The 15,388-nt window shown below is 41.2% G+C and overlaps 1 protein-coding gene and 2 long non-coding RNA genes across 3 annotated transcripts in view; 1 reads left to right on the forward strand and 2 right to left on the reverse strand.

Annotated features, from left to right (window-relative positions):
* Positions 1–9,023, reverse strand: part of LOC309854088 — a 55,016-nt gene extending 45,993 nt beyond the window's left edge. The window contains exon 1 of the long non-coding RNA XR_014306090.1: positions 8,934–9,023. This is a non-coding gene — a long non-coding RNA (uncharacterized lncRNA). The remainder of the gene's footprint in view (positions 1–8,933) is intronic.
* The window catches only part of LOC309854084, a 59,711-nt gene extending 47,768 nt beyond the window's left edge, over positions 1–11,943 (reverse strand). Inside the window, exon 1 of the long non-coding RNA XR_014306087.1 lies at positions 11,904–11,943. This is a non-coding gene — a long non-coding RNA (uncharacterized lncRNA). The remainder of the gene's footprint in view (positions 1–11,903) is intronic.
* The window catches only part of LOC309854063 (cytochrome P450 3A12-like), a 106,883-nt gene extending 91,730 nt beyond the window's left edge, over positions 1–15,153 (forward strand). The window contains exons 9-14 of the mRNA XM_082712765.1: positions 273–400; positions 1,438–1,504; positions 5,226–5,386; positions 6,942–7,168; positions 11,243–11,405; positions 12,569–15,153. Coding sequence (XP_082568891.1) covers positions 273–400; positions 1,438–1,504; positions 5,226–5,386; positions 6,942–7,168; positions 11,243–11,405; positions 12,569–12,652 — 830 coding nt within the window. The 3' untranslated portion in view covers positions 12,653–15,153. The remainder of the gene's footprint in view (positions 1–272; positions 401–1,437; positions 1,505–5,225; positions 5,387–6,941; positions 7,169–11,242; positions 11,406–12,568) is intronic.
* Positions 15,154–15,388: the final 235 nt, after the last annotated feature.

Below are 15,388 nucleotides of genomic sequence, written 5' to 3' on the forward strand. Positions count from 1 at the left end.
TATTCTCTAGTCCAAAAATAAAAGTCTAAGAGATCTGGGAATGTAATCCCATTCCTTTGGATCTGACTGCTCTAGTGGTGGCCCATGTGTGTGACTTGCTCTGGTTCAGCCATTGGCTTGAAAGTTCAAGTAAAGTTCATAGAGGGATTAACTCCTGATATGAATGAATCCTGATGTCTTTTAATCCTCAGCTGGTAGAGGAAATTATACATGCTCCAGGGAAATTCTGCATTTTCATTGATATTTCCATTGTTTTTTTTTTTTTCTTATAGTACTGTTTCCATTTCTTACCCCAGTTTTTGAAATGTTAAATATCTCACTATTTCCAAAAAGTGTTACTGAGTTTTTCAAGAAATCTATAAAGAGGATGAAGGAAAGTCGCCTCCAAGATAAACAAAAGGTAAATCCAATGGTGGTTACATGTGCATATTCACCTTTGATCTTTTATTGAGCTGTATACATCTGATGTTCATGCTACTAAGTATGTTTTCATGGTAAATAGAGAACTCTAGAGTTTGGGGCAAGAGATTTCTAACACTTTAGAGAGAAAGAAGAAGTTAGAGGTCAGGAGAGGCAATAAGATGAGTCAGCTGATGTTTAAAATTCAAGAATAAGCATGCCAACTAGTATGTCACTGCATCAGTTTGGTGAGAGACTACAACTTCCCTTCAATAAATGGTCAAAACATAAAAATTATGTGTACAATCATTTTCCTGGAGTATAATTTTGCCATATCTTATGATGGCAAAGAATACCTTCAATTCCAAGCCTCTTTTCTTACCCATTCTCCAGTGGAAGTTCTCCCCAGGCACCTGCTTATGTTAAATTTGAGGCTGTCATGGAGTGAACAGGTGTCTTCTTTGGGCACTGAGGCTGCAATCTGGCCAAGCAGGCTTTGCCTTCCTGAAGCCTGATGGCCAGCACCAGGATGTGTGCAGGACAGGGAGACAGAGCTGGGTCCCCCAGGATGTCTCTGAGGATTGTGCAGAACTCTGGGAGGGTGGGATATTGGAAGATGCTGACACAGAAGCTTCCTGTGGAGTCTACAGAGGCCAGGGGATTCATATATATGGCCATTCATTAACAATTGAGGCTGAAAAACAAACAGACTAAAACCAGATACTTTCTCCTGAGCTAGTAAGTGTGATAGGAGAGGGAGCAGGCAACTCTTGGGTCAGTAAACTGTGTTCAAAAGCCAGAGAAGCTGGGGAACAGAGAGAGCAAGAGCCAAAAAGCAGTGGGACATAATGGCTGGATTCCTGTCAGGGAAATATCGTGCTCTCCAAGATTTGTTGCTGGACATTTTTGTTCACTGATGTCTTTGACAACCTTAGTTAAATTTCCGGGTGTAAAAGCATCATATACTTAGGAAAGAAGTTAGTATTTCTGGCTTCACAAGTGACTTTTTGTCATTGAAATGTCTCTTTCTGTGTCCAGCACCGAGTGGATTTTCTTCAGCTAATGATTAACTCCCAGAATTCCAAAGAAATGGACACCCATAAAGGTAAGCCAGGAGAGCTACAGAGGGCTCTTGATGGGGCAGAGACAGGAGATATTTCTCAGATACAGAGGAAGATTTTTAGCAGATGAAATATCAGAAAATTGAAGGAAGACACATGTTCGATACAAATGGTAGCCAGAGCTTTTTCCAGAAGAATACAGCCACAATTTGTTCAAAGCTCGAAGGGCAATGATAGACAAAGCTCCCAGTGGTCTGCCACGTGGGGGCTTGTTTTCAATGGCTATCCTCCAGCCTAATCTAGGCCCACTGAATCAGAACCTCTGCCTGGAGGAGAGGTTTCATCAAGGTTTCATCACATCATGAGGCACCTGGCTGCAGTATTGGTGACCTTCACTTGGAACACTTGGTTAAACTTGTGTTCACTGGCTTAATCTACTGCAAGTTTGTCTTTTACTTCTGTAATTAAGAAGTAACTGGTGCAGGATGCCTTTGTGACTGTGTACATATGGTGTTTCTCTTTAAGTCATCACCTATTACTTTTATCATCCATGGATGGTATTTGACTAAAATCATTATTACTATGATGGTTGCAAATGATGACTTTCTACTTCCGCCATTGCTTCTACATTAGGAGTGATAGTCCATTGATAGGGTCAGCTTTCCATTCACCATCATTATTGTATTTGTTTATTTATTTTTTATTTTTATTTCTATTATGTCCAATTAGCCTGCATAGAGTATATCATGAGTTTTTAATGCAGTGTTCAACAATTCACTAGTTGCGTATAACATCCAGTATTCTGTATTTGCCTATTTATATATGTCAGTATAATCTCATATATTACTAACTTAGTCTTTTATATAATTTTTATTTGCATTGTTAATTTTCTCAGATTTGTCCTCTGTAAACACTTTCTTTTGTCCTCCTGTGTACTTTTATTTTCCTTTCTACTTCTTTTTTATGTATTCAGTAGACTTTATTTATTTAAATATTTATTTATTTATTATTCATTTATTTATTTTATATATTTCATTATTTAAATATTTAAATATAATTAGATTATAAAATTATAATATTTAATTGTAAAATATTTTATTATTTAAAGAGAGCAAGAGAGAGAGAACACAGGAAAGGGAGCAGCAGACAGAAAGAGAAGCAAGCTCCCTGCAGAGAAAGAAGTCTGATACAGAACTTGATCCCAGGACTCTGGGATCATGACCTGAGCTGAAGGCAGAAGCTTAACTGACTGAGCCACACAGGTGTCTCAACAGACTTTATTTTTTATAGCAATTTTAGGTTCACTGCAAAACTGAGTGAAAGACACAGTGATTTATCCCATATTCCCCCTGCCCCACTTACATGCAGCACCCCCCTCTATCAAAATCCCACACCATGTGGTAATTTTGTTATAGACAATGTCCCTATAGTGACACGTTATTACTACCCTAATTCCATAGTTTACATTACAGTCACCCTTGGTGTTGTATATGTTATGGGTTTAGACCTATGTATAGTGATGTATATCCATCACTATGGCACACAGAGTATTCTGTATCCTTTTACCGTATTATTTCCTGAGCATTTTCTTGCATTCTGGTGTGAGACATTCCAGTTTCTCTACTGTTTCCCGTGATGGTCCCTTGGAATGAGCCATTTTCTCCAAGAAGCTCTGTTTCTTTTAGTGAGAATGGTATTTAGGAACCAGAATCTGGGATCTAGGAGTGCTTGTTGCTATGAGGGTATCTTTGCTTCTATTTCCTCTCAGTAAGTCAAGCCCTGAATGTCAACTATATTTACATAGGACTAATCAACATAAATATTTCTATAACCATAACCAGTGATCTAATTATGGTCTCCGCATCTGAAAGAAAAAGGGGGGTTTGATTTATAGTTGTTTTTGTGACAGAAATATTTCCATTGTGGTTAATTTTAAGCCATGCATGGTTTGACAACCACCTTACAAAATTCTTGAATATATATAACAGCTTATTCTAGAGAAAAAATGATTAGCTTACTTTACCACACCACTAATATCTGTATTTCTGTATCTATTATGATGTCTACTTCTATTCTTTTAAAATTTTTTAAAAAATATTTTCTTTACTTGACACGGGGGGGGGGGAGATGGTGAGAGAGGGAACACAAGCAGGTGCAGGGGGAGAGGGAGAAGCAGACTTCCCACAGAGCAGGGAACCTGATGTGGATCTCAGTCCCAGGACTCTGGGATCATGATCTGAACCAGGGGCAGACTGAGCCTCCCATATGTTCCTATATCATTCTATTCTCTCTCTCTCTCTCTCTCTCTCTGTCATTCTACTACATTCTATGATAAAGGAAATATTCTATATATGCTTGTTTCTGTACAGAACCACTACACACATGTGGTTATCAAGCACTTGACATGTGGCTAGTATCACTGAAGATATGAATTTTATATTGTATTTAATATAACTAAGTAAAACTTAAATAGAAATAGCCACATCTGGCAAGTAACTATCTTATTGGACAGCACAGCCCTAAACTTTGATTATCATGGGGCTCATGGCAATCATGGAAAAACTCTGATTGTTGAATTTATCCACAGCAGCATCACAGAAAGTAAGACTGTCATATCACAACTCTACAGACCTTTCTTAGACTTTTTGTATTGTTTTTAGTTGTGACTTACATGTTGGTGGCAGGTACCATGTTCATTTCTGTGTTCTAAGTATATAAATGTCCTGACACAGTTGTGATGAAAGAAATTAGAGCATGACCATGCTGAGTTTCTGCCAAGAGAAAAGTCAAAGGAGATGCCAACTTGTATTCAGAGTGGGGCCATTCACTAAGGAAGGTGACATTCAGGTTTTGGTTGAATAGGCATTGCTAATGCCATTCACTGGATTCAGCTTGTCTGTTTCTTGCTAACTAGTATCTTCTATTGACACCTTCTTTCTTCTGCTCCTTTAACGGCATGAATTATCCTAGTTTAGTCACCACTCTTCTCACTTTGTCTGTGTCATAGTTTCTGTACATACTGGAGGTCATCCACTTGAGAAGTTGTGTGCCAGGTCTATTAGCTGAGACCTCGGAAAGGTATAAGCTGTGCTTCTCCAGATAGGTTGTGCACACAGATCACCATATTTCATGAAAGGTCAGATTTTGATTCGATTGTTCTAGGGTGATATTTGAGAGTCTGCATTTCTAATAAGCTCCCAGATACTGCAGATCCCAATTTGGGGCAGCAAGATTTATCTGTCGCCCATTTGTATTCTTTAAAGTTCCCCACAAATATACTTAGGTAAAACATCATTTATTTTTCCTGAGAATTAAGCCTTAGCATTGCAAATTCTCTAAAGAAATTTATGTTCTGTTTTAGCGGAAAGGATTTAAATTTTCCTGGGAGAGAATACTATCCCATGTAACTTAGGACTGAAGTCCTGTTGGGATTCTCCAAAGGACATACTGATAACTCTGTGTACATTAGATGAAATGCCATTTTCTAAAATCACCTATCCATGTTGGTGGGGAAGGTGGCATGAGCAGGAATGGATGGTCAAGACCATGAGAATAGGCCATGGGAATAACCAGGGCAAGACAACTTCTGGCTTTTCTGGCTCTGTAAGATAGACATCAGAGTGCAAACCCCTGTGAGTTTGATTCTGGATTGCTTTTAAATTTTCCTTCAAAGGAAATGTGAGTTTCAAATATATTTCTCATCATCTAAAATGTGGTATTTTTTATTCATCTGTTTTAGCTCAAATGTCTCTCTTCTCCTTTTAGCTCTGTCTGATCTAGAACTTGTGGCCCAATCTATTATCTTTATTTTTGCTGGCTATGAGACCACTAGCACTTCTCTTTCCTTCCTTGTGTATGAATTGGCCACTCACCCTGATGTCCAACAGAAACTGCAGGAGGAGATTGATGCGACTTTCCCCAAGAAGGTGAGTGGGTCCTACTGAGGAAGGAGTCAGAATAGGCTTGGTTATATCTCAGTAACAGATTAGTTCTCAAATCCAGAGTGTTTTCATAAAAAGGTTTACTTATAACACTCATTTGCATGTCCAGCATGGGGGTGAGACTTTGCTTCATGTAGTTATTTGGTGGAACTGGGGAGAGAGGTTCCACTTTCTTATACCTGTATTATCTGGAACTTGGAAACTAATTGTTGGCTGGGGAACAAGGAACTAAACTCCCAGCTTATGAAGAGACCTGGCCTCAGGGGCTGGAGTACCTTATTGGGCAAAGAGTGAACCCCCAGACCAACAATGAGGAGACCTTTCCAGCAACAGAGGGTGGGGCTGAGATCTGATCCCCTTCACAAAATTCCCTAGAACTGAAATTGTGTTCCCACAGTCGGTGGCATACAGTCCTACCCCTCTCTTGTCCTATATGTGTTGAAAGGAACAAGTGTCTCCCCCAATTATGGTTTTTATGTAATATAGTGTTTCTCTTTAAATACTGTAAATATAATTGAAAAGATAGAAAGCAGGATATTTTCACTAGAAGAGTTTATATGGAAGAGGAGATATTTTCTGTTGTATGTTCTTCTTTTATGGTGTGGGTGTGTGACCTCTGTTTTGAAAGGAAATGGTGACTTCAACATATTTCACTGACGACTAAGGGTCATAGGGAGAAATAAAATAAGATAAAAACAGAGTGAAATAAGTCAAGCAGAGAGAGTCACTTATCATATGGTTTCACTTATTTGTGGAGCATAACAAATAGCATGAAGGACATGGGGAGATGGAGAGGAGAAGGGAGCGAGGGAAATTGGAAGGGGAGGTGAACCACGAGAGACTATGGACTCTGAAAAACAACCTGAGGGTTTTGAAGGGGCGGAGAGTGGGAGGTTGGGGGAACTAGGTGGTGGGTATTGGGGAGGGCACGGATTGCATGGAGCACACTGGGTGTGGTGCAAAAACAATGAATACTGTTACGCTGAAAAGAAATTTAAAAAAATAATTAAAAAAACAGAGAGGGAGACAAACTATAACTCTTAAGTATAGGAAACAAACTGGGGGTTTCTGGAAGGGGGATGATGGGAGGATGGGATAACTGGGTGATGGGCATTAAGGAGGGCACCTGATGTAATGAGCACTGGGTGTTATATGCAACTAATGAATTATTAAATTCTACACACAAAACTCACAATACACTATATGTTAACTAAATTGAACTTAAATAAAAAACTAAAATAAACCCCCATTAAGTGTCACAGTCTTAGTCTCTTTTGTTCACACGAGGAAGAAAAATCACTACCTAGGAAGGCTTTCAGACCCTGTTTAGGGGATTGTCCCAGCCGTCTCCCCTCGTCATTACTATTGCTCACATGTCAGCGGGCCACTGAGCAGGTCAAAGGACATGGTAGATATTAAAACGACCATAAATGCCCTTTACCAAAATTCATGATTCTTAACACTTCAGTAGTAGTGTATAGAGTGAGTTGAATGTTAATTCCACATCTCAGTGTATCAAAATCTGTTTCTTTCCTTCCAGGCACCACCTACTTATGATGGCCTTGTACAGATGGAGTATCTGGACATGGTGTTGAATGAAACTCTGAGATTATACCCAATCGGTGGTAGACTTGAGAGGGTCTGTAAGAAAGATGTGGAGATCAGTGGTGTGTTTATTCCCAAAGGGACAGTGGTGATGGTGCCAGTCTTTACTCTTCACCGACACCAGGATCTCTGGCCAGAGCCTGAGGAGTTCCGTCCTGAAAGGTACAGGAAACCTTGGAATGGGGAACCCCCCCTCATTTTGGAGGATATTCTGATATTTCATTCATATAGATGACAAGCATATGGTTGTACAATTATTTATTTGTACATCTTTTTATTTTTAGAAGTATTTTTTTATTACAAGATGATCATTGTCAAAATTTTGCAAACTCTAGTTGAGAAAAAAGATTAATGTCATCATCAGTCACATACATCATTATTAATCATATGATATATGTCCTTGTGGATATTTTTCTATGCATACAGATTAATAAAAGGATAGCATTATATATATATATGTACTTTTTAAAAATTTAGATTTTTTTTTAGTGTTCCAAGATTCATTGTTTATGCACCACATCCAGTGTTCCATGCAATCCGTGCCCTCCTTAATACCCACCACCAGGCTCACCTAACCCCCCACTCCAGTCCCCTCCAAAACTCTGTTTGTTTCTCAGAGTCCACAGTCTCTCGTGGTTCATCTTTCCTTCAGATTTTCCCAATTTACTTTTCCTTTCCTTTTCCTAATGTCCTCCATGTTATTCCTTATGCTCCACAAGTAAGTGAAACCATGTAATTGACTTTCTCTCCTTGACTTATTTCACTCAGCATAACCTCCTCCAGTCCCAACCATGTTGATACAAGAGTTGGGTATTCATCCTTTCTGATGGAGCCATAATATTCCATTGTATACAATGGTCCATATCTTCTTTAGTCCATATCTTCTTTATGAAAACATGGTCCTTATATACAATGGCATTATATATTTTTTGAACTACTTACTTGACATAACAGTAAGCTATAAACAAAATACCATATTTGTGTTTGTGATTATGCATATACCATAATATATGTTACCATTATCCTTTTTAAGACAATGAGACTTTTTTGGGGTACCTGGGTGGCTCAGTCGGTTAAGCTTCTGCCTTTGGCTTGGGTCATGGTTCCAGGGTCCTGGGATCAAGCCCTGCTTCGGGCTCTCTGCTCAGTGGGGAACCTGCTTCCTTCTTTCCCTCTCTCTGCCTGCCTCTCCGCCTCTTGTAATGTCTGTCAAATAAAAAAATAAAAAGAAAATATTAAAAAAAAAGGCAAGGGAGGTGAACCATGAGAGACTATGGACTCTGAAAAACAATCTGAGGGTTTTGAAGGGGCGGGGGGTGGGAGGTTGGGGGACCCAGGTGGTGGGTATTAGAGAGGGCACGGATTGCATGGAGCACTGGGTGTGGTGCAAAAACAATGAATACTGTTACACTGAAAATAACTTAAAAAATTATGAGACTATGAGAATGGCTAAAATCAACAAGTCAGGAAATGACAGATGTTGGCGAGGATGTGGAGAAAGGGGAACCCTCCTACACTGTTGGTGGGAATGCAAGCTGGTGCAGCCACTCTGGAAAACAGCATGGAGGTTCCTCAGAATGTTGAAAATAGAACTGCCCTATGACCCAGCAATTGCACTATTGGGTATTTACCCTAAAGATACAAATGTAGTGATCCAAAGGGGCACATGCACCCGAATGTTTATAGCAGCAATGTCCGCAATAGCCAAACTATGGAAAGAACCTAGATGTCCATCCACAGATGAATGGATCAAGAAGATGTGGTATATATACACAATGGAATACTATGCAGCCATCAAAAGAAATGAAATCTTGCCATTTGCGACAACATGGATGGAACTAGAGCGTATCATGCTTAGTGAAATAAGTCAAGCAGAGAAAGACAACTATCATATGATCTCCCTGATATGAGGAAGTGGTGATGCAACATGGAGGCTTAAGTGGGTAGGAGAAGAATAAATGAAACAAGATGGGATTGGGAGGGAGACAAACCATAAGTGACTCTTAATCTCACAAAACAAACTGAGGGTTGCTGGGGGGAGGGGGTTTGGGAGAAGGGGGTGGGATTATGGACATTGGGGAGGGTATGTGCTTTGGTGAGTGCTGTGAAGTGTGTAAACCTGGTGATTCACAGACCTGTACCCCTGGGGATAAAAATATATGTTTATAAAAAATAAAAAGTTAAAAAAAAAAAATTAAAAAAGACGACAATGGGACTTTTTTTCCTTTAAGTTTTTCTGCTTCCTCTAGCTATCTAAATTTACTCCTCACATTCTCACATTCCATCTTTGCAACCCTGGGCCACCGTTTCTGCTAGCTGTAGTGTGAGAGCAGCAGCTGTGGAGCTGAGAGTTCACGTCCCTGACAGGAGGAACAGCCTCAGGAGGACATAGGCACACAGGCCTGTGCTGTCTGTGGCTGCAGTCCTGTGCCAGCTCCCACCTCTCTCAGCATCTGGGGTTCATCCAGAGCAAGCGCATCTGCTCTCTAGCTGTCTGAGACATCCTCCTTGGAGGGGGTCTTGAGCTTTCTCTTCTGATGATTCAGAGCAGTCTGGCTTTGGGTGCAGCATGAATTCTGCTACAGTCCGTGTTTTCCTGTTTATTGTATTGCTGAGCAAAATCTGGATGAACATTTTAGGGATTTAGACGTTTAGACCCTGTCTCTAAGCTCCCCGATGGCAGAGCCCCTGTCCTGTTGCATGGCGTCCCTAGTGCTAGCAATGCATCCACACATAGTGCTTGCTGAAAGATCTCAAAATGACCAAGTCATCTGTTTTCTGTACCAGGAGACCTGCTGGTTCCCAGAAGCTCAGCAGTTCCCTCTCCTGTAGCTTCTCTAATGGAAACCAGGGAGCACTCCTGATACTTGTCTGTGATTCATTCAGTCACGAGAGGAAGTGCTTATCTGTGTGTGTCAGGGACTGTGCCAGGCAGTATGCAATCCATGTATTAAAAATGCGTATTATGGATAATTTTATTAAAGATTTTATTTATTTGATGGGCACCTGGGTGGCTCAGTTGTTAAGCAGCTGCTTTTGGCTGGGGATATGATCTCGGGTTCTGGGATCGAGCCTCACGTCAGGCTCCCTGCTCAGCAAGAGGCCGGCTTCTCCCTCTCCCGCTCCCTGTGCTTGTGTTCCCTTGCTCGCTCTGTCTCTCTCTCTGCCCAAATCTTTTTAAGAGATTTTATTTATTTGAGTGAGAGAGAGGGAGAAAGAGCATAAGTGGGGGAAGGGGAAGAGGGAGAGGGAGAAGCAAGCTCCGGACTGAGCAGGGAGTCCAACATGGGGCTTGATCCCAGGACCCTGGGATTATAATCTGAGCTGAAAGCAGATGGTTAACTAACTGACCTACCAGGTGCCCCTATTGTGGAGAATTTTTGACACATGTACAACCATATTCTATAGACGCAAGTCTATGAAATACTTTACATGAATCTATCTGTACCCATCACCTGCCCAAAAAACACCAACCCACATCAGCTGCCCCATTCATGCACTGTTATAATTCCTTATCTGTTTTCTGTATTACATTAAAACATATCATCGGTAAACATTCTAGTATCTTCTCTATAATATAGTGAGTTTTAAATTGTACCTCTCCACAATGCCATTATCACTTTTCATTCATATGGAGGAATGAATTGTAAATAAATTGTAGTTCTAACCTTTAAGGAATTTATAGCTTTGTGGGCAGGTAGACAAAAACTCAGTAATTAGAGTGATTATTCATAATTGTGAGTATGATTATAGTGGAGTTGTATCACGTGCCTACGTAAATCATCTGAAAATCGGTTGGGGTTGTCCTAGCAGGAGGGTAAGGAGGGAAAGGGAAATAATAACAATGTAAATCATGGAGCGCATTTGTCCTGCTTCCTTTCTGCATGGATATAAGACCAACGTCAGTCAGTGTAGGTGAGATCCTACATTTCCTTCAATCAGGCTCATTTCTTGCCTTTCAGAGGATGAACATCTCACCACCTTGAATATAATTTGAGTATTTAAGATAAATCTTTTCAAAAGCATTCCTCCCATCTCTTCAACAAGACTGAATGCCCCCATAGGGGAAGGGGTATCCAGTGACCTGTAGCAATGACCACAGCAGAGTAGCATAGAAGGACTTCTGTAACCAGCCAATCAAATTTCCTATGTATCCCTGGTTGAGAACCCCAAATATGTAGCTCTTGTGATTTTTAAGCTTCCCTAACTTGTTTCCAACTTTTGTTGTGGAATCAGGTTCAGTAAGAAGAACAAGGACAGCATAAATCCTTATATATACCTGCCCTTTGGAACTGGACCCCGAAATTGCCTTGGGATGAGGTTTGCGATCATGAACATGAAACTTGCCCTTGTCAGAGTCCTGCAGAACTTCTCCTTCAAACCTTGTAAAGAAACACAGGTCAGAGAGACCACTTTCTGCAAAAAAGAATGTTTTATCGTATTTTTTTTTAAATTAAGGGATATGGAATAGAGCTGTGTCTGTGCGTGTGCGTGTGCATGTGTGTGTGTGTGTGTGTGTGTACTCATTCATGCCTAGTAATTAGTTCTATCAGTCAGAGAATCTATTTGAAGTCATCTGTGATGTTTCAAGGGCCCTTCTGTTCCTGAGTGCCATGTCTGTGGTTTATGACCACCCAACCATAAGGGTCACATGGCCAGTACAGTTCATGTGACATCATTATACACAGAATGATGACCTTGAGCAGTATTTTAAATTTCTTTTAAGTCCATGGAAAGGAAGGAACCAAGTTGTGCATAGTCATGACTTGCAGTGATAACCACGTTGTGACTTTTGAACGATGCTCCTCTCCACCATGACTTACAGACACTCTGGTGTTCTCAAACCCTCATTGTACGTGAAAAATCCTGATGCCCAGGTCATCTCAGAAACTCTAACCTAATTCACCCAGAGTGTGACTTTAAAGGTGCCCCCTTTAATGAAGCCTGTGTGATTCACAAGGGCAAGCAAGGTTGAGAATCTGGTGTGAAGCATGTCTGCCTGATGTGAAGGACTCCCAGGGTCCAGGCCATCCTGGGTACGTGACTCCCCCTTCTGCAAGCCTGGCTCCTGTCAGGCTGTGCTTCCTTCCCATCCCAATCTGTCATCATGAATGGATGTTTCCACGAGAGAGGTGACAGCATGTTTAGCAGTGTGGATGTCCATACAACAAAATGTGTAATAAACACTCAGGAGTCAACGTATAGAAAATTAACTCTGGCACTTTTCAAAATTGTTTGCCACAATGGCTAAGAATCTGTTTTAAATGGTAAAGACTCGCCCTTATTCCTTAAAATAGAAGAACATCAGCCAACATCAATGTGTCTCCAGCCTGCTACAGAGTAACAATAGATCATCTGTTGAATGAGTGATGGATGAATGCTTTCATGCTCCAGTCTTGACAGCTTACAGAGTACTTTTAAAAAATCAGAGATAGATGAATCTAGTAATAGTATTTATATGTTTGTAATGCATCGCTGTCCTTCACGTATCTTGCCTTCTTTGCTTCTGTTGTTGGCAGGGTTTCATTTGTTGATTCTCATATGCTTGTTTAACTGTTGCAGATCCCCATGAAATTAAACATTCAAGGGTTACTTCAACCAGAAAAACCCATTGTTCTCAAGGTTGAGCTAAGAGATGGAGTGTAAATAGAGCCTGACTTCCCCTATGGACCTCCCTTTTGTTCTCCAAGAAGCTGTATCCCAGATCACCAGAGACCTCAATTTCCTTTGTGAGTAAAACCCAGAAATGAAGATGGCCTGCATCTACTGCCTGTGACAGATGACTAGGGCTTCCATACATTCACTTAGCTTTTTTGGTGTCTGTGTAGAGCATTCTGTATTGTGGAGAGCGAAGGAGGTGCCCCATAAGTGCCAGTGATGTCGATTCAGCCTGTCTGGTTCACACAGACTACCCCCAGCTAGTACCATCTGTTCCCCTGTTAAAGAATAAAACTTTCTCCACAATTTTATCAACCTACATTAATGAAAATGAGAATTATTATCATGACTATGGGAGTGATATTTCTATCACATGTCTTATTTTGAATATGCCACATTAACTATCACACTGAGCAAGTCTATCAACATCACTTTACAAAACTCTGAACTGATGTTTTTGTGCACATTAAAAGGGAATCTGTAGAATGATGAGTGAGAGCCAGTGACTGAATGTTTTGACCATCACAGTTGCTAGGTGGGTAGAGCTCATTCATAACTCCAATGTGATGTATTAAGATAAGTGAGAGTTAAGCCACTGTGACTTTGCCCATTGGTCAGAAAGTCTATTCACAATTGAATTCTACATGTCGTGGAACACATGTTTTTTCTAACTCTCAGTTGAGGCACTTAGTATTATATGATTAGTTTTTATTTCATCTGCCCTGATATCCTGGTACCCAGAGGACATGCTTTCTCTTTGTGTTCTAGCCTCAGCTCCCAACTGTCCTGACAGAATGAATGTTGAATCAGATGTGGTTGATTGACCGGTTGACTTGGCAGGAAGGCGAAAAACATTTGTCCATTTCAGTTGGTATGAGGAGCTACATAGAATTCTTCCTATTTCTCCCCTCCCCTCCAGCCCCTTCTATCTCCTTTCCTGGCCTCTTCCTTTGCCTTTCCTTTCCAGATAATTTAGTCCTAATGCCATCAGTGGGGCACAGCCAGGTGGCAGCCCCATGCTGGGGTCAGGGGCAAAGAAGAGTCATAGTGACTCCAAGTTAGAGACTGAGTGGGGTGGGGAGGGTGTACACATGGAAAAGCAGGCTGGCATGGGTGAGGGAGCCCAAGCTAGATGAGAAGGGTACCCACACAGAGGTTGGTCTGAAGGAGACCTTGGAGCCCAAGTACAGTGTGGAGAACCCAGGTAGTATGGTCGGGGCATACATGAGTGGTAAGAGATGGAATAAAGGTTAGTTACATAAAGAGGGATTGATCAAATAGGTAAATATATTACCACTAAATGGTTTCAGGAGTTTCTCTGTTGGAGAAGGGAGTCACTGACTTGGAAAGGGAGAAAGCCAACTGAAGCCTGTGTATTCAGAGACTGGAAGTGAGTGTGTCAATGCAATGTCGTGCTTTCCTATGGATAGATGTCAGATTGGTAGAGAGAGAGAAATGTATGTGTCTGTCTGTGTATGTGCAAGAACACACATCCCCTACCTCTCTCCATGGACAGTTCTTAGAAACAATGACTCGGTAAGAGCAAAGAGCTTACCTACTGCCCAGATCTTGGCTCACAAATGTCATTTTCCACTGAAGGGAACTAGGGCATTTGAGAGAAATGTCTGATTCCAGGCTGGGAAAGCACATGATGAGCCAGGAGCATTGTGTACTCCACAGTGATGGGGACACATCCGCAGGACACAGAGCTAATATGTGGGGTCACTTCCACCCCTCAGGAACAATTTGGGCATCATGTTAACTAGCGATAGGGAGAGATTATAGCCCATTGAATAAAACTGGACACGCAAGTACGCACAGGTGGAGAGAAATACAGGAACAGATTACAGTTGATGAGGACACAGTTTCAAAGTACTACAGCTCAGACACCCATGAGTTCCTGAAGAAAGAGCAGCTGACAGAGCAGAGACCCAGCAGACCAGTGAGCACCATCAGGAACAGGAGGAAGGGATGGAGCATCACCAGATAGGATGTGGTTGGAGGAACCCAGCGTCCCCTCTGGAATATTCTTGCCAAGGAGGCAAACCTGAAAAGAAATCCCCCAAATTGTGAGACACACTGAAATAAAAGAATATCTACTCCTAATTTGTAACTGGTGTGCAATCTTCTACGACATCACGGTCCTGAAAGCAATAAAAAAAGAAAACGCAAGCCAGGATTGGAGTCGCTGGTCCGCAACCCCACCTCGCAGCAAGCAACTGTGTTTCAACGTATCCCAGGAAGGGGACCTTTCAAGAGTCTGTCTGAAATTTCCTGATGTACCCTAGTGAGTCATTGCAGGATAGAAACCCCCAGAATGAAGGTGTCCTGTCCTGAAGCAATGCTTCCTTTTCCCTCTGTGCTCTTCCTGCCCCACTCTCATCCCTAGAAAACCATGCAATTGTACACATCCTGGGAGTATCTGTGGAGTTGGCAGGTGGGATGGTGCCAGTTCATGAATTGCTTAATAAAGCCAATCAGATGTTCAAGTTGCTTGCAGAATTTTGTTTCGTTTGTTTTGTTTTTTAACAAAATACCAGAGACAAAATAAGGCAGACTGAACAAAGGAGACTAAAGAAGGGTGACATGTAACCTCAGTGTGTGAGCAGTGTCCTTCTGCTATAAAGGACATTGTGAGACCAGTTGAGGGAATTGAAGGTTCTTTTTTAAAGATTTTATTTATTAATTTATTTGACAGACGGAGATCGCAAACAGGCAGAGAGG

Source organism: Mustela nivalis, assembly GCF_964662115.1.
Source record: "Mustela nivalis genome assembly, chromosome: 19".
NCBI classification, from domain to species: domain Eukaryota; kingdom Metazoa; phylum Chordata; class Mammalia; order Carnivora; family Mustelidae; genus Mustela; species Mustela nivalis.